The 19,655-nt window shown below is 49.3% G+C and overlaps 1 protein-coding gene across 2 annotated transcripts in view; it reads right to left on the bottom strand.

Annotated features, from left to right (window-relative positions):
* fam222ba (family with sequence similarity 222 member Ba) overlaps window positions 1-19,655 on the bottom strand; it is a 30,492-nt gene that overhangs the window by 5,383 nt on the left and 5,454 nt on the right. For both annotated transcript variants that reach the window (XM_056444442.1, XM_056444451.1), the window contains one exon: window positions 3,452-3,579. In XM_056444442.1, the coding sequence (XP_056300417.1) occupies window positions 3,452-3,533 (82 nt within the window). In that variant the 5' untranslated portion in view covers window positions 3,534-3,579. The remainder of the gene's footprint in view (window positions 1-3,451; window positions 3,580-19,655) is intronic.

Raw genomic sequence — 19,655 nt, 5'->3', positions numbered from 1 at the left:
GCTCTGGATCAAACCAAGGTTGAGGACCACGTGAATGAACGTTAAAGACGAGCAACTTTAGGTGCAATATCGTCTTTCAGGCTTCGCTCTGTTTGGAGAGCAGCGGACCAGCTGGAACGCTGACGTCGGGGAAATAATGCAAGACTGACTGAAACAGCCACGGTTAAAATAACAGACAACAACATTTGGCTTCTTAAAGGTTTCCAATCGGGGTCAGGCTGTCCTTTCTTTTTTTATACAACAAATAATTTAATAGAACACCTGAAATGAATTTAACTTAAATGTTTGTATAGTATATTTAGCATATTTAGGGGACTTGGACGACGTTGGAAATATAGCAGTAAGAGAAACACAACAGGAACGTCTGTGTACAGCCACTAGCACTTGTGTAATGAGTTGGATACTTAAGTTGTAAGACTCAGGCAAGTAGTAAAGAAAGCAATGTCAATGTCTGGAAACTGACCAAGCCATTAAATTGGAAAAGGGATTATACATCGTTAACAAAGCTTAGGCAGGCGTTTTGAGATAAAAAAAGAAAGAAAGGCAAATCAGAAAGACGGGTTTAGCAGAAGTGCTGTAAAAAATGTGAAGTGACATCGGTAAATTGCTGTTGAGTAGTTTCCCCCAAACAGTGGATAAAATCGACCTCTTGTTGTTTACGACTGTTTCAGGGTCCTGGCAGTTGTTGATCGTGTGTTCCACTCAGCAAGCGTCGCTCATTAGCATCTCAACCTTAACCTGAAACCTGGATTAGTTGAACAGCTTAAAAGTATCAAGGGAGGGTTAATGAGGATATGAGTGAAGTTTGTAGGCGGCTGTGAGCATATCGTCTCTCAGATCTCCAACTAAGCACGTTTCCAAGGAGAAAGGGAGGGGGGGGGAGAGAGGCCAGTCTGCAACACAAGTGCACAGTCAGCAGGCACTAATTAGGATTTCTTTTATTCAAACTGCTGTTTTTATTGAACACGGTTTAAGCGTCAGGGGGCCACGGGCTCGTGCTGCTGCAAATTGAGATTTTCACACTAGAGCGGGAAATTAGGTCTGATGCTTTGGCATCAAATTAGACACGCGAGTTTGCCTTCCCACATGAAGCCCACCTCCTTTCAATTTGTACAGACATTTGAGCAAAGCCTTCCATGCTGAGAGATCGTGACCTTTAAAAAAAAAGAAATTAAATGCGATAAGGACAGGAAGAAAATGGCTGCTTTAGATCTCAGCGGGATCCGAGATGTGAAAATCAGCCAAGTGGCCCAGCTGTACTCACTGTTGGTTCTGTGAATACCAAGGGCCACTTTGTGGCACTCGAGTCATCCGGTCTGGATTATGAGTCGCTTTCTTTGTGACCCACAACTGTCTCTTTGCATAACTAATCTCCTCCTCCGACAGCCTTTGCGATTCACAGCAGTCATCTGTTAACGGCCAATCCCCGATGATAAATAGAGCAGCTGCTCTGGCTCTGCCTCCGACAGCAACCCCGCAAGCTCGTAACTTTAATTGACTCTTCGTGTGCACAGATTCACCTGCAGGAGAGGAGGCAGACGGGCAGTCTGGGGCTCTTGGGGAGCACAGGGGGAGGGGAAAGTGTCACGGACAAGATTCCTTAACATACGAGTCAGCATCCGAGTGGCGAAAAGGATAAAGCTCAACGGTAGGCAAATGGGAGTTAATGATGTGCCATCGGAGCCTTTCTTTCCCCTTTTTCTGGAGGGACTTGTCAAGAATATTGAATAAAGATTTCAAGCGACAACTAGTCTCTGAATTTCACCTAAAAGCAGCCAAGCACACCTCTCGCGGAGTTAAGCTGTCAAAGCATCCGGCATGCTGGGTAAACGATGGGGCTCTGCGGAGGCAAGGAGTCCCGTGGACAGCCGGGATGGAGGCGGCAGAGTTTTACCTGAAGGTCGAGGCCTGATCCTGGCTGTGCGTGGCAGCAAACGGGGAACTCTAAGCACAAACTGTGGCACAAACAGAAGGTGATCTGGGGCTGGATCACAGGCCGCATGAGAGGCGACTGCAGTGGATTTCCTTCCTATTTTTGTGGCACTTTGATAATAAATGACTTCGCCTAAAAATGAAAAAACGCCTCCACTGTTTTGATGCGACGCCGTGTCTGTTAATGATACTTTGAAGAGCGGATGAAAAGGAAAAGCGTTATTAGAGCATGGCGAGGAGGAGGGAAAGAAAAGATGATTGAAATGACACTTCTAGGGCCGGTCGTGGCTCCATCACCGAAATGGATTACAGCGTTGGGCCGGGAAACAAATCGAAGTCGAGTTGCGCCCCGTGCTCTGATGTGTCGTGGTGTGTCACACCGAGAGCGAGCAGAGACACGGTGTCGCTGATGGCCGCGCTTTGTCACAAGCCTGCTTGAGTGAGGCAACAGACGCTGGCACTTAGCAGACTCCCTCACAACTCGCTGATCTCCTGGGGGTTGGCTGATTACTGTGATTCTGAAATTACAGTCTTGATGAGCTGGAGCATTTTACCACAACAACAAAAAAGAAACGGAAGAAAAAAGAGCTGCTGCAGAAATGGGTCAAGCCGGAGCCAAGTTCCGACTCTTGGAGAAACAGGAAGGAAGAAAAGGAGACGTAGACACATTTTATAATAGAATAAATACAGCTGACCAGCGATTGACTTTGGGGTTTGTGTTAAACAATGATCTTTGAACAACACAAACACATCATTACAGAATGTGATTGTACATTTAAATGCTTCTAAAAGTGATAAATAAATCAAAATGTCTTACGGATGAAAAAGACAAGCAACAAACGAAAAACATTGACTTTGTTCCCGTTTCCATTCATCAGAGTGTCATACACTCGTCTCAGGAGCCGTTTAGCAGTTTCCCGTCACACAGGAAAGAGTCCCCCGTTTGTCAGCAGCCGAGTTGTGAAATTGAAAACAAGTGAAGTGAGCCAGCTCCGACTCGTCTGCCGTTAAATCGGGGCAGCAGATTGCTTCTTAAATTCACTCTCATTACAAGATCATCAGGGCAAAACCACTCAGCCGCAATCTGTCTGCCAGTCTGACAGAGGCCCGACTCTTCCTGATGGCGTGAAAGCATCAGAGACGGTCGACTCCAAGACATGAATGTGCCGATTGGAGCTGCGGTGTGTGTCTGTGTGTGTGTCTGTGTGTGTGTGTGCGCACAAATTCAGAGGGGCCGCGCTCGTGTGGCAGACAGATCTTCAGGGGCGACGAGGGAGGGGAGTCGGCTCGCTGTTCTTCAGCGAATTAACGGCGCAGTTCGGCACAACAACAAAAAAGCGTTCCCTCTCTCTTTCACAGAGCTGCAGAAGAGAAGCAGGCCAGGGTTGGCATGGGCATCTGACGCGGGGCGGGCAGCAGGATTGTAACAGCTTGGTTTGCTGTGTGGGATGATGGTGGTAGTTAATAGTGTGTGTGTGTGTGTGTGTGTGTGTGTGTGTGTGTGTACCGAGATACTTACATTTCTGATGTCCAGTGTTCATCTGCGTGTGGGGAAGAAGCTGGAGGGGGAGGTCACCTGGCCCTCGCAGACAGGCCAGCATTTCACACGGACACTAATGCAACATGGGACACACACTTCTCCTCACACTGCAGAGGGAGAAAGGGACAGAGGGAGAGAGAGAGAGAGAGGTCAGCAGTCAGACATAACTGCAAGGCAGCACATGGTGCGTGGTGATACAGAGGCTGGGTCCAGACTAATGGAACTCTGTGGCCGATCCCCCGAGGCACGGGGCTGAGGGAGACGTGGTTAGCTTTCAATTAGAAATGGATTCACACCTGGAGCATCAGGTAAGGTGACATTTGACGCCAATAACAACTTCAATTAAACATCAAACAGCTGAAGTAAAACGGACAGACTGAGCCTGAGGGGCAGGCAGCTTTGAAATCGACTCAGTCGTCGTCCTCCTCCTCCTCCTCCTCTTCCCCCTCCTCCACCTCCATGTTCAGCCACTTGGACCCGGCTACCTGCCCTTTACCTCTGGGCCTCCACCAGACCATGGTGGAGGAAATTAATGACAACCGTACACTGGAAAAGAACACTCGAGAGGCCTGTCGCTGACAGGTTAGTGAGTCTCTGATCGATCCTGAAGTCCTCTAGACCTCAAAGAGGCCATTATTGTGGGGACATTAAACAATGGAGCCGGCTACGGAAAAAGAAAAACCTGCCACTTTGTGCAGTAACCTGATGTAATAGAGAGGGAGAAACCATTCGCCGCGCTCCACTTGGCTTACTGCTGTATTCAAAACAGCGCCGGTGCTTGCTTAATCAGCACTGAAGAACAGTTGGGGAGCAAATTAAGTCTACAGAGTCCGTGGCCTCCCCTTTCGCTGCGTGGCGTCAGAGGAGGGCGGCGAGTGTGCACAGGCAAACAGCGGCTATGAGAGGCAATTACCCACAAAACAACCTTGGCGTGCCCGTCTGCCGCGGGGTGAGGGCTTAAAAGTGTTCTTCCCCCCCCTGCTGAGAGAAGAGACAAGTGGAGGAAAGAGTGACGAAGCGAGAGAGAAAGGTGGAAAGGGAGAAAGACGGGTGCTGGCGGTGGTGGCGAGGGGGCTGAACTTGCTCTAAAAAGCAGGAGCTCAAAAAGGTCAGCATGACAGCTCATTTAAATCCTCCTAGCGAGAGGAGAGAAGAAGAAAAAAGAAAGAAAGAAAGAAAAGCCTTTATGAAGCTGCCAGTTCTACACAGATACCTGCGAGCGCTGCACCTCGGGGTGCTGCTGGGCAGCAGGGGGTGAGGAAGGGAGGAAAGGGTAGACAGAGGGGAGGAGACCGGTAGGGTGCTGAGGCTGCGGTCTCGAAACAGATCTGAGGATTTTGGGCGCATTCTGTGGCATTGATGCCGTGTCACCCGTCACCCTTCCTGCCTTCCTTCCTTCCTTCCTTCCGCTCACCCCCCCCCCCCCACTTTCTAATTTACAGCCTGGACTGCCATATGGCAGCTATCCCTGCCCTCGATTCAGCGTGTCACCATGCATTAACTTTAATTGGCCTGATATGTTATTCTTTTCCCTCGGCCTTGGAAGGATTTTTAGGCGCATAACGCCTTGATGTCAGCAGGAAGGATTTCCAGCACTCTCATTTATCAGGGTGCCAAGATTTCACACAAAGATAACAGCAATCTCTTTGACTGCAGGCAGGTTTGGGCTGGAGAGAAACTAAATATCAAATGGTGGCAAGAGATTGAAATGATGTGTGTGTGTTTGTGTGGGGGGGGGGGGGGGGGAGTGAGACAAGTCAGTATAAGCCGTCAGTGCATTTGTTATAAGAACACACAACAACAACCAAAAAACAGCCAACAGGACCACCAGCCTGCCCCCTTCCTGCCTCCCCCACAGCGCCCCTGAATGTCAGAAAGCTGTGCGATGGGGAGTGCAGCAGCAAAGGTCAGCCTATGGTAATGCCCCAGCTGACAGTCTGCTTTACGGAGGAGAGCAGGGGAGATGAAAACCAACAGACAGAGGCCCGACGTCTCCCGACTCGCCCATCAACGCCGCTGCCACGGCGACTTCAAATATACATCACACGTCAAACACTGGCACTTTCTTCAAAAAAAGGCACCTGCCCCCACAGAGGCTCTAGCCAACACAGAGTATTCGTATCAGCAGCGGGGCGACTGGTCAAGTCCAGACGAGGACTTATGGCTGTGAACGGCACGCGATTGGCTCGGCTGGAGGCAACTGTTGACGCTCCTCTGACGACCTTGCAAGGCGGGGGGAGTTCAGCCACGGTCTGGATTGGGGCTCGTCTCTGCAGCCATGTATACATCCAGGCATATAGGCGTCTACCTCGATGGCTTAGCCGCCTTTGTGATGTGCAGACGCATCTCCGGTCCTGAGTGGAAACAGGGTTGCGTCTGTGGAGGCCAAGCTGAGCCAGCTTTGGCAGGCCTGTGGAGCGAGGATTGGCTGGGTGGAGTTTAGCCAGGCGTCTCACACCATCAGCCCCATGCAGACAGACACCACGGGAGTATTAGTGAGAGTGGGGGCCCCGTGACTCGGCAAGTCTACACCAGCTACTTATAGAATTGGACTAAAAGTGTGCGAATAACTGCGTGGCTTTTACTACAGACACGTAAAGAAGAGCATACAAAAGCAGGACTTGAGCAAGTGATTCGCATGTCTCGTATCATGCGTAAAAGCGCTCCTGTAAAAAAGCTGATCTATATTTCCTCTTCATTGCTTGAGGAAGGAGAAAATGAAAGCCATTAAAAAAAATACTGATAATTAATATAAAAAGTGTAAAGAGGAGAAGAAGGAACACGATAGATGGAAGCCCATTTAGGAAATTAGACCAGTGGACTGCATTTATCTTTTGATCAATATCCTCCTCATCAACTAGGATCTGCATTTGTTCGAAATTTGGGAATTGCATCAGGCTAATTACGAAGGAAGTCATCTATTAAAATACGGGGGGAGCGAGGATGTGCACTAAAAATAAGCTCATAAGATAGACAAACGATATTAGAGAAAAACAAAAAGGAAAAAAACATTCATCAACGGTGGGAAAAGGTGAGAAAGTATATTCAGTTGCCGTTTGAATATTAACATAATTTCTGTCACAATTAAAAGCAAAATCAATTAGGAGAGCCAAGTCACTATGTTGTACATTGCTTGTGCTAACGGCTGAAGGAGAGGAGAAAGCCGGCTGCTGTTATTCTAATTGCATGTTTACCCCCAGGTTATGAGTCTGAAATAGAGCCAAGAAGAAATGTTGCAGTAGAAAAATTCAATGCAACTTCACCGTGCCGATTCTCTCAGGGACAGAGCGAGTGAAATTACTTTTCTTTCCAAGCCGAGTCTCTGAATAGGAGCTGAAGAAAGAAAAAGGAGCAGGAAATAGAGAATAGCTTTTTGCCCTTGAATACCAAGTGGTCTGTCAAAAGAGAGAGGGGGGGGGGCTTTGCCTTTTGAGCTTGTTAGGAAAAATGACACATCAGGATGGCCTTCATTAGCTCGTCAGGTTCACAAACAACAGAGATACATAAGGATCTCTGTGGCTAGCACAGGGCCACGGGTATGTCAGGGCACACGGCCGCTCACAATGGATTCTGATGACCGCAGCACGTCCCGAGGCGTTTGCTTTTTCAGTCAACAGAGAGAGAGATCCCCACCCCATCAACCCGAAGGCGAAAACGGAGAGAAGGCAACCAAACTCGAACTCGAACCACACACAAAATTAGGAGTCTGTAAAATAGTGGTTTCCAAGTTGCTAGACACGGGGTGTCAGGCATACAACTGTCAAACAAGGAAACTGCTGCGGTAGTGTGGAGGAGAGAGGAAGACAGCTACTTGAAACCGCTCTCCTTTAGGGATTGGAGGGGGAGGGGGCTGTTGCCAAACAACTTGGAGGCTGGATGAATGCTCAATAACTAACTGATGAAAAAGTGACAGTTCCCTGAGGTGAGATGGTGGATATGGAGCGGAGAGAGACAGCATGCCACTGGAATAATGCAGAGTCCACAGCTGGATGGGCTGAAACTTTTTGCATACGTGTCGGATGCGGAGGAGCTGGTTTCACGACGAGAACACCGGCTCGGAGAGCAGCCGTGGACTATGAAACCAAGGAAGGGAATCGAGCTCTCCAGCTACGGGGCCTCCGCTTATCAGAGTGACCTCATTCAGTGGCCCGGTCACTCGGACGATGTCCATTGTCCACTGCGAATGGAGTGGAGACGGCGGCGGTAATGGTGGCCGAGTCACGGGCCACCATTACCCCTCCACCACGCCGGTGCTAAAAAGGGACAGTCGGCCAAGGCCCATTCTTCAACTTGGGGTCAGTTTCACTCACAGCCACTTAAACCCACTTGCCTTCCAGAAGAGCCCTCCAGATGCAGGAGGTAGCTCCGTGTGCTCCGTCAGTGTCAAGCCTGGCCAAGGTCAGACGGGCAGCATGTGTGCCGTGGGCCCCTGGCTGTGCCGTTTGACAGACATGTTTACACCTGATAGAAAATGCAGCGCGGATGGCCTGCCAAAACAGAGGGGATCCAAAGTGAGGGGTGTCAGCCGAGTTATTTATTTATCTGCTGCATTTCCATCCAGAGTGCAGCCAGAAGCCGGGCATACGCCAGGCTACTCTCAGAGATGACATGTCTTAAACCACTCGAGGATAAGGGGGGAAAATATAAAAATAAATAAAAGACCTGATATGTAGTCAAATAAAAATAAATATCTTATGGAGCAGCTCCGGATATTGGATTTGATCTTAATACGTCTCACTAATTCTTGAAATAACCCAGTTTAGTTGGAGGCTGTTCTGAAAGCATCCATGTTCAGAGGCTGGCCTGTTCTTACTCGGCGTTGACATTAAAACACTTTGACGAGGTAAATGTCAACATAGTGAGCCTTTAGCTCAACTAAATGCCGACATCAGATGTTGAATCATTTTGCCGGGTAAGAGAAGACTTTTACCTGCTTGCGGCGCGAGATGAAACGGAAAGCCATCAACCAAAGTCCACGAGTGTCTGACACAATTTCAGTTGTGGCTGTTTTCGGAGCACAGCGTTGGGCCCGACCTCGCCGTCCCTCGAGCCGCACTGCGCCAGCTCGGATATCCCAGATGAGAACCGTGCAGAAACACTGAGAGGCAAGTAAACACTAAAGGGAGAGACGCTTTTATCCTCTGGAGAAACTTCAGCCTGCTGGTAACCGTCGGATCACACAACTTGAGACACATCGCTCATACATATGAGAGCAACAGCGCTCCGTTTCATCTCCTGCCCGTTGCCATCGCATCCGTCTTATCTCCACATATCCCCATATCACAGCAGACATCAATGTGCTGAGTCACATGCTGCCGTGTCAGATGCCAGACGGCGGGGTTTGGACTAGGATGGCATGGTCAAAACAACAGACATACAGATACTAGACTAACAATCTACTATCAGTGAGTGTGTGTGTGTGTGTGTGTGTGTGTGTGTGTGAGTGAGTCAGGGTATGTGCTATGATAGAAATAGTCAGACTTCAAGCGGATTGTTTTTGTATAAATCTGTTATGGAACAGGCAGGATGAAGAAGTTTTCTACTGCGTTAAACTGCAGATCGTCAATGAGACAAAGATGGAAGTATCCAGTAGGAGCGGCCTGTCCTGCTCCGTCAACAACAAAAAACAATAACCGTGTAATTCTGACAACACAAAAATGAATTTGTTTATTTGAGCCAAAAAGGAAATTATGCAAGAAAAGCTTTTTACACTAAAGCTGGGGGCGGCAAGCTTACAGGAAAAAAATAAGAGCAAGTTGGATTTCGACTCAACAAAAACACCCCAGCTGCTCTCCCCCCAGACGCACAGTAGGCGGCCCGCTGCCTGACCTTTGCTGGAGGAGAAGTCCACTCGAGAGCTGCCTCATGTCTCATTCACATGGAAGAAAACGCCTCCCATCAAGATAATTAAACGTAAACAACCGCCATGTCGCTTGTTAGCGCTCCCACAAGCATGTTGGTATTGGACCCATTTTCTCTGTCCGGCCTCATGGAAGGCACCGCGCCATGAGGAGCTGGTGCAAGGTACCTGTGCATTGGCAACTTGGTCAGGCAATCCATTCGCTTAAAAAACTATTTGCCTCTACCCTAACTTTTAATTCCCGTCAGGTCAGAAATAGATACTTTTCCCGGTGACGCATCGGAGGTTTCAACGCCAACTTCCGAGCGTGTCCGACCTGTAAATCGGCCAGGCCGTTTCCATCGTTAGCGGGAAATAACTCAATGTGGCGAGAGCTAAAGCGCAGGCAGCATTGCTCCAGCTGGCGGGAAAAATAGGGGAAATGAAGATGGAGTAGTTTGATTTCATTTGTTAGCAGGTGCATCCATTTTGTGTTTCTCCCAACACCCACCTCGCCTCTCAGTCAAAGCGCTTATCAGAAATTGGACACCCCAGTGACAAATTGAGCCTGCGATTAAAAAGGGAGAAAGAAGGAAAGCTTTGTTAAGTGCTGCTGATTGGGATCCCAGGCCGCCCTCACACATCAGCGGTGTGCACGTGTGCGTGCATATGCGTGTGCATGCTTGGCACAGAGCCAGTCGCAGAGCTGACACTACCACCTCCTCTTCTCCCATTTTCCTCTCTCTCCAGGTGTTCCCACGGCTTACATTTCTGCTCCGAGTACTCAGCAAACAAAAACCAAATCAATGCAGCTGTTGCTCAATCTCGCTCTCACATACATTCACATATATATATGTATATAGTGCATCCACAGGAAATTACACGGGCGAAACTACATACACCAGTGATTTCCCCCAGCAGGATAATGACCTTCTCTAGTATTTCAATGTCTCCATATTGACGTGTACACTGTGCTTAACGGAGAGAAAAGTTAAGCCTCTCTGTGTTTGTCCCACCCAGACCCATATTATTGACCCAGCATTAACCAGCCTCGGCCTGTTTGCGAGGGCAGCTCGGCTGATTTAAGAGCGGGGTCAGAGCGGCATAACTGTGAGAGCGCCGACTCTCACAAATCATCCTAAAAGGGCTTAACGCACAAAAACAGCTCCCAGTGTTACACAGGCCTGCTGTGAGAGATTTATCCACTTTGCGCACACACACACACACACACACACACACACACACACACACACACACACACACACACACACACACACACACACACACACACACACACACACACACACACACACACACACACACACACACACACACACACACACACACTCTTGTTTACCATTAGTCTTATTTATTGCCAACGCATTTAAACACATTAACGTCTTAAGTGGTAACTTGTGACATAATTAAAGTGTGAGCGGTGTCTACGTCAGTAAAATGACCATCCATTTGAAGAGTTTAGATGCTGTAATATATAATAATGATGCGTTCGATGTGCAGTTTAATTTGTAAGTACTAGTAATGTCTCTGTTCTGTGGCAGTATTTCTCAAAATATCATGCAGATCTTTTTTTTTTAATGCAGGCCACAGAAAAGGGAAAGATGCAGACCTGGGATTCTCCAAACCTGGTGAAAATATACTGCTGCAGCCGGGCGAGCCAAGCGCAAATGGCTTCATGCCGATTCCGAGCCCTGCTGTGTACATGACAGATAAAAGCCGATCCGTCTGCATCCTGTGTGTATGCAAGGTTGGTAAGGTCAGCCGCCTCCATGGCAGCTCTGACATTCAGTCTGGCCTCCAGCGAGACCAAACGAGTCCACCTCTCGCACCGACGGACCGGCCGAGGAAAGAAAGGCGTCTCCCCCCCACCGGAGACAGGCTTGTGTGAGATGGGCTCCTTTCGCCCTTTGTGACACACAAGACTGTTTGTGGTCTCTCCTTCCATCTCCTGCGTATACGTGAGAGCCTCTCTTTGTCCCCGGTTCTTCCCCCAGCAGACACTGGCTCGGGGCACTGGGCCAGGCAAACATCTCACCTCTGTGCCTGCGAGGGAACATCTGGCCCTCCCCAGCTCGCAGGACCCTCCGTCCGCCCGTCTGCCTGCCTGTCTGACTGACTGAGAGCCTGCACATTCAGTCGGTGTGTTACTGGTGTTGTCATGGCACCAGGATTGGTTGTGTTTTTCAACCCCTACACAGGTGCTGGGTTAAATATCCCAAAGAACGATCGCTGCGATATCAAATCGATATGCGAGACGTCAGAGTGAGCAAGCGTATGCACGAAATAGTTTTATATTTTGCCTAAGTTTTGCCCCAAAAGTGAACTCCATCTATATTGTCCTCGGGCCTGCACCAGTGAGATGGAGTGTTATGAGTAATAGTTAGTCCGGTTGATGGAACTCATTTTCCTATCGCTCACCCTTTCGTGCATCATGCCCGCTCTCGTCTCAGATCTCCTGCGGCCGTCCAATGATTCAAGACTGATGAGGCATGCTCAAAGGTCTACGCCATTGAGCATTAATGCACCCAGCAGCAAATTTTTTGCCATCGACCCTCGCTCCCCGCAATAAGGACAGAGCCATCAATCAGGCCCGAGATAGCAGACACCAGACACGGGCTGATGAAGTAGGGGACTTTGGAGCTAATGACAAATGGATCTCTCAGATATGGTCACAGAATACTGGGACGGTCCTCCGAGAACACTTGACCTTTAGCAAAAAACCCACGGGCCACTTTTTTGCAAACACCGTGTAATGCAAAATGGAGACCGTGCATTAAAGAAGTGTGGTTATTGTGTTGAGAGCTCCTGTGTCCAGCTGAGTCCCCCCCCCCCCCTCTGTCACTCTCAGAGCTGCTCCTGACCAGCCCAGCCCTCCTCTGTTCTCACACCAGAGCTCTGGGGGTGACCTTCAGGAGGCCTGCTAGTCCTGCTAATTGGGGTCTCTGCAGAGCACAGCAATCACACAGCACTGGGTGGGGGATTGGGGCAGGAGGGGGTGGGCGGGTGGTGAGATACCACGACCTCCGTGATCTGCTTGGTGGGAAACAAGTGGAACCTGGGTTACTGAACTTCTAAATAAAGAAGTAAACTTCGGCTGCACTGAATGGAAAAGTGGAAGATAAGAATAGTTGCTTGGAAGACGGTTGAATATACATGGCTGGTAGATAAAAAAATTAAAATAAAGTGCAATGTTGACCAAAACGTAACTTAACAATGCTTGATATTGATATCTTGAACATCAACGTCGAGATATTCAGCTAATTCTCTCAGTTTATTCTGTGCAAAAAAACGACAAACAAATCATCTATTAAAATAGTTGCTGGTGATTTTTCTGTTGAACTATTCAATTCAATCTGCAGTTGGCACATTTTATAGAAATATTTTTGATCACATTTGCGCAAACTCTCACTATATCCTATTTAGAGTATAAAGATTGTTACCCAACTGCCATGTTCAAACAGGCGACCCAAAAGCAAGCTCCGCCCCCACCGGCTGGAGAAGACAAACGTTCACATTTTACAGCGAAACAGTTTACTGAAATATGTTTCCGGACACGTTTGAGGCAAGAGATATGCAACGCAAAGACAAGATCTCGATTCATCACGTACTCCTGTCAGGATGTAGTGACAGTTTGAGCAAATATGATCAAAAAAGTTATTTTTATAACTTACCAACAGCAGCTCTATCCGACTAATGGCGCCGTACGTGATGGCCGCTGTGTTGCGAGCTCCCGGATTTTGTAGCAGTTTTTTTATATTTATTCTTCTTATTGCGACTATTTTTGCACAAAACGTTAGCAGCCGGTTAACGTACGACAGATGCACACTTCTGGAGATTGGATCGGCAGTTGCTCGCCGCCTACCAGAGTTTTTCAACTCTTACTCGGACGTCCCGCCAGGAACAGTAGCGGAACTATCTCCGTCCATTTTAGGCGCGATCTCACGCAAACGTCGCCGACGGAGGGGGAAGCGAGCTGGCGTGCTGGTTAGGCTGAGACGTCGAGCCAATCGACCCCCACTACCCACCATTTTACTGGCAAATGTACAGTCTTTGGACAATAAGCTATGCGAGCTACAGGCTCGTATTCAATTCCACCGGGAAACTAAGGACAACTGCATCATCTGCCTTACGGAGACATGGATGTCGGAGGATGTTGCCGACTCAGCCATCGAGCCGGCAGGATTTTCCGTCCACCGCGCGGACAGAACAAAGACTCTCTCTGGTAAAGATCGTGGAGGGGTATGTCTCATGATAAACAGATCTTGGTGCAACCAAAGTCATGTACATACTCTCAAGTCGTTCTGTTCCCCGGACCTGGAGTACCTAATGCTCATGTGTCGACCATTCTGGCTACGCGGAGTTTACAGCAGTCACCGTAACTGCTGCGTACATTCCGCCTCAAGCTAACACGGACATAGCGCTGAAGGAACTCTACGGGCGATCAGCGAGCAGGAGTCGGCACACCCGAGGCTGCTTTCATTGTAGTGGGTGACTTCAACAAGGCGTACCTGGAGAATATTCTCCCGGAGTTCTACCAACACATAAACAGCAACACGAGGGGAGCGGATTCTTGACCACTGCTACACTCCCTTCCGGGATGGATACAAAGCCCTCCTCCGCCCACCGTTCGGCAAATCGGACCACCGCTCCATCCAACTACTCCCCGCCTACAGGCAGAGGCTGAAGCAGCAACCAATCGCTGTGAAGGAAGTGCAACGCTGGTCGGACCAATCGGAGTCTATGCTACAGGACTGTTTTGAACGTGCGGACTGGGATATGTTCAGGGTCGCGTCGGACAACAACGTCAGTGAGTACGCGTCCTCAGTCACCGGGTTCATCAAGAAATGCATAGATGACGTTGTTCCTACCAAGTCGGTTCGGACTTATCCCAACCAGAAACCGTGGATAAATGGCGATGTTCGCGCTGCACTCCGCACGCGGAACACCGCCTTTGACTCCGGGAATATGGCGGAATACAAAAGAGCCCGCTACGACCTCCGTAAGACCATCGGCTCTGCCAAGCGGGAGTTCAGGAACAAGGTGGAGGAGAAGCTCAAGAGCCATGACGTGAGAGGTGTGTGGAAGGGGCTACAGACAATCACGGACTTCAGAGGGAGAACCAGCGGTGAAGAGAACTCCTCTACCTCCCTCCCAGGCGAGCTAAATACATTCTTTGCTCGGTTCGGCGTGAACGGCAGCCCGCCGAAGGCAGCGCCGCACGAGGAGACCAGCCAGCTGATCATCTCAGAGGCCGACGGCGCAGAGCCTTCAAGCGGGTGGACATCCGGAAGGCAGCAGGTCCCGACCACATCCCGGGCGCGCCTCAGAGCATGTGCAGACCAGTTGGCAGGAGTCTTCGCAGACATCTTCAACCTCTCCCTGTCCCAGGCTGTTGTTCCTGAGAGCTTCAAGATGTCCACCATTGTGCCTGTCCCCAAACACCCCAAGGTAACCTGCCTGAATGACTGGAGACCCATAGCCCTCACCTCGATTGTCAGTAAATGCTTCTAGAGGTTGGTCAAGGACTTCATTTGTTCCATGTTGCCTGCCACGCTGGACCCATGGCAATTTGCATATCGTCAAAACAGATCCACCGACGACGCAATTGCCATGGCACTTCACACCGCCCTTTCCCACCTGGAGGAGGAACTGTTGTGTGCGAATGCTGGTTGTGGACTACAGCTCAGCGTTCAACACTATTGTTCCCGCCAAGCTCGACACCAAGCTCAGAGGTCTAGGCCTGCACTCTACCATGTGCAGCTGGATACTGGACTTCCTGTCGGGCCGCCGCCAGGTGGTGAGGATGGGCGGTACCACCTCAGAGCCGCTGACCCTCAACACGGGAGCCCCTCAGGGATGCGTGTTGAGCCCTCTCCTCTACTCCCTGTACACCCACGACTGCACGGCCATGCACAGCTCCAACGTCATCATCAAGTTTGCTGACGACACAACAGTGTTGGGGCTGATCACCGACGACGAGACAGCCTACAGGGAGGAGGTTGGATCACTGGTACAGTGGGGCCAGGAGAACAGCCTCGTCCTCAACGTCAAGAAGACCAAGGAGCTGATCGTGGACTACAGGAAGCGGAGAGGAGAGCACACCCCCATCTCCATAGACGGAGTTGCAGTAGAGAGGGTCAGCAGCTTCAAGTTCCTCGGCGTGCACATCTCCGAGGACCTCACATGGACCACGCACACCACTCACGTGGTGAAAAGGGCCCAACAACGCCTGTATTTCCTTAGGCGACTGAGGAAATTCAACATGGCCCGGCGCATCCTCAGAACATTCTACAGCAGTACCATCGAGAGTGTTCTGACAGGTTGCATCACCGTCTGGTACGGGAACTGCACCGCCCTGGGCGTAGGGCACTACAGAGGGTGGTGCGGTCGGCACAGTACATCGTTGAGGTGAGCTTCCCTCCATCCTGGACATATACACCAAGCGGTGCGTGGCCAGGGCCAAACGGATGCTGAAAGACAATAACCACCCGGCCACAAACTGTTCACCCTTCTACCGTCAGGCAGGCGATACCGCAGTATCAAGTGCCGCACAAACAGACTGAGGACAGCTTCTTCAGTCAGGCCATCAGGCTGCTGAACAAGGACTGAGACCCTCATTAACACTACACACCAGAACATATTCTGTGAATATCTATGGCCATGGTGTATATTTTATTACATTGTTTATATATATATATATTGTATATATATATTGTATGTATATACATATATATATAGTCTCAAAAAAGTGTATATTTTATTACATTGTTTTATATATATATATTGTCATGATGTATATTCTATTACACTGTTTTATATATATATTGTTAATACTTTCTTCTTTTTTGTGTGTGGATATTGTATAGTTTATTCTCATTCTTATTCTTTTTTTAGTCTGCTACTGCTGTCGGGTGTTTTGCACATAAGAATTTCACGAACCGATTATACTTGTATAAAAGGGGATGTGACAATAAAAACTTGAAACTTGAAACTTGAAACTCAGCTCTAGTTACATCATATGAGCAGTATGTGTGGCAGAGGTGCTGGGAATGTGACATTTAGATTCAAAGATAGCATCGCCAGAAACAACGAGGTGCTATGTGTTTAAAAAAAAGAAACCAGTGACAGAACAAAGTGAGTAAATAATAGAACAAATAAAAGTGCACTTCATAGTAGCCACTGCAAAACTAAAATCATAGAAGTGAGTGAACGCCAGTGGAAAACAACACATTCAAAGTGATAACAAAAATACACATATGATTGTTGAAAAAAAAAAAAAAAAAAGGCAAGGGGACGGGGTCAGGCAGGCCAGGGTTCTGCTCTCAGGAACATGGAGCAGACAATGACAGGTAGTTTAGAGCGGGCTCAGCCGGGCTGCAGCTGTGCACCGAGCTCGCCAACACACCATCAGAGCAGGGCCACTTCCTATCGGTGTCATCAGCACTCAGACAGAAAACGGACAGGAAGTCATCCTGTAAAAACAAGATACCGAGAGCCCTTAAGTTGGGGAAGTTGCAGAGGAGGCAGACTTCAAGAACGCATTTAAGGGCAAAAGACACTCTTCTGAAGGAATTTAAGGACATATAGTGAACCTGAACCTTTTTTAAGAGGGTTTGCAATAGATCCAGTGAATGAGACTTTGAGCAAGGGTGGCCATGAATAGAAAGGTCTGCATTTAATTTGCTAATCCATCATTCCAATTGTACTCTGTAACAAAAGGCGGAGTAGAGTGGTGGGGCATTCAGAGGCAATGGAGCATGCTGAGGGGTGCGTGTGTGGTTCTCCATGGAGCCAGTGAGGCCGTGGCCCTTGGCCCTAAAAGCCCGGCCGGCGCTTGGGAGAATGGGCTCTGATGAGCTCAGCTCAAGGCAAGACTAATCCCCGCATGTCCAAAGAATTGTTTAACGGTGTTTGAATGATTAACCCGAACCCCTAAATTGCACTCGCGATCCATTTGTCCAATCAAGTCTCCTGCACTCATGCTGCAGTGTGTGGGTGGTGAGAGAGGGAGAGGGCGAGGGAGAAACAAAAGGGGCTGCAAAACAATCCATTTGGAGGAAGCATATAGAAGTCAAAAGGACAGATTTTTTGTTCCACTTGCAATTCTCCAAATGCATAAAGCACATAAGTCCCTGCAAACCAGCTGTTGCTAACATTCAAAGGTCAGAGAACCATCGCCTCGAGAGATGTCAAGCAGAAAGTCAGCCCCGCCATGTGCTGGCAGACACACCGCACTGACTGGCGACGTGGAGGTTTTCACCAGCTTCATAGGAAGAGGGACATTTAAGGCACTCTCCCCTGCGTGGAAAAAGGTTGCAGGGAAGATTAACCCAGCTTCCCTTTATAGCCTCTGACAAAAGGTTAAATCACACATTACGCTGCCTGAAATGTCTCCTAGTAATTAGATCAAGGATATTACTCTCTCTCTCTCTGTCTCTCTCTCCTTCCTCTTGCAGACTGCAGCTGATCAAAGCCTAATGATGATGGTGTCAGTGCCATTGGCAGTGCTGGCCGGGCAAATCTCCCCATCGGGGGTTGGCAATCTGTCAGGGATGCTCGCCCCGCTAAACGGCACAGGACACGAGCACAAAGGCGCTCGGCACAGTGTGGATGAAATGGGCCGCGTCTTTCGCCCAAACAACAAACCGCCGCGATGACGAAACATCTCGTACTTCCTTTGGTTCTCGGGCTGCGATCTTCTCTGCACACAGTCAGCCGAGAGCGGGAGTTTGATCCCGATAACAGTGGAATCCACCGCCAGCGGCTCTGTGGACCCGTCTTCCCACGCCGGAGCGGATGCCAAGCAGCACCTGGTTCCTTGATGGGGGTTGAGAGGTCCACTGGCTATTAATTACAGAAAGGCGACACACAGCGCAGGCCAACCCTCGCTATGAGACCCTGGGATGTGAGATATGCAGCAGGACGAATGAGTCTGTGTCGCACAGCAACACGACCTGCCTCGAGACTCTTTACACATGAGCACTTTTATTAAGTACGGGTTTCAAACCGTGGACTTCCAGTCTTCCTCTGACCCCCGTCCCCCGTCTCCATCTTTGGCTCAATCACTTTCTGCGGATGTGACGCTACTTCTGGGGATATTCTCTGACTGGTGCAAATCTGTTGTGATGTAGCGGCGTGATATAAGTTGACATTCTCCTTTTCTGATGCAATGCTTCCTTTGTCAACAACCTTGCTGCAAGCATATCACACGGAATGATCAATTTCATCATTTGCTGTTGTGCTCAATGGCGGCAAACACAAAGGCGAGGGGGGGGGGGCAGGAGATGTGCCAATCATTTTTCATTGAAAGATGTTTCGACAAATGAGGCCCCTTAAAACCAGACAGCTTTTCCTTTTTCAGGCCGGTCCCCAGCACAACCGGCTCCTGGAAGAAAAAGGAAAAAAAAGGGGGCCCCCTCCCCAGACAACAGGCTCCTGCAAAAGGTCTGACCCCCATACAGGTGGCGCAGCGCGAACACAGGATGCAGGAGCGCTATTCACGGGGCGCAGGGAGAGAACGTTGTTCTCACTCAAAGAGTGGCTCTCGCAGATCGTTTAGGCCGGCACAAAGACGGCTCAGTGCCCGTAAAGTGCATTCTAGCACGCTGAAAAGCAAATCCCCTTGAACACATTAATGGTTAAAGACTTTTCATCAGTGGAGACTAAAAGCATCTGGTTACGGGGGTTTAGAGAGTCACAATGTTGGGTACAACTTTACAACTGGGTAGCCACACCGTATTATGCCGTGAAGGCTGTTCATCTTAAGGTGGCGGCAGAAATGTAGCAGTTGGGGTTCGACGCTTTGATAGCAACTTTAAAACCTGTCCGCAAACCAAAAACAAAGAAACGGATACGCTCAGATTGTGTGGCCGAAAAAATTCAAAATAAGAATTCTGTATATATATATAATTGTTAAGTCAAGTGTGGTCCTCTAGCTCAGGAGAACAACGTGACTCCTGTCCGATTGCAGCTCAGCTGAGTCCAACCACAGAGTTGAACTATGAACCATGATTACAGCCACCCCCCCCCCCACCCCAGCCCGACTCCCACAAAGCGACAACTGCATCTCTGCACATTCCGGGAAACGCGAGACAGCAAACACACCGGAGGAGGAGGAGGCGTAAACAACGCGGGCCTTTTCGAGGGACGCACCGATGTTTACTGTCTCGCTAAGTGCATTTCATCCCCGCTGCCTTCACAGCAGCGGCGGTATTTCAGCATGCAGCACCGCCGATGCCACAGGTCTGTGTACAGAGGGCTCACTCACAGGCTGGAGAGACTGTTTGGACAATGTAGGTGTCAGATACGCAGCCCGTCTGGAATCAC

Source organism: Pseudoliparis swirei, chromosome 3, assembly GCF_029220125.1.
Source record: "Pseudoliparis swirei isolate HS2019 ecotype Mariana Trench chromosome 3, NWPU_hadal_v1, whole genome shotgun sequence".
NCBI classification, from domain to species: domain Eukaryota; kingdom Metazoa; phylum Chordata; class Actinopteri; order Perciformes; family Liparidae; genus Pseudoliparis; species Pseudoliparis swirei.
Note: the sequence above shows the minus strand (reverse complement) of the source record. Positions and strands in the feature narration are given on the sequence as shown.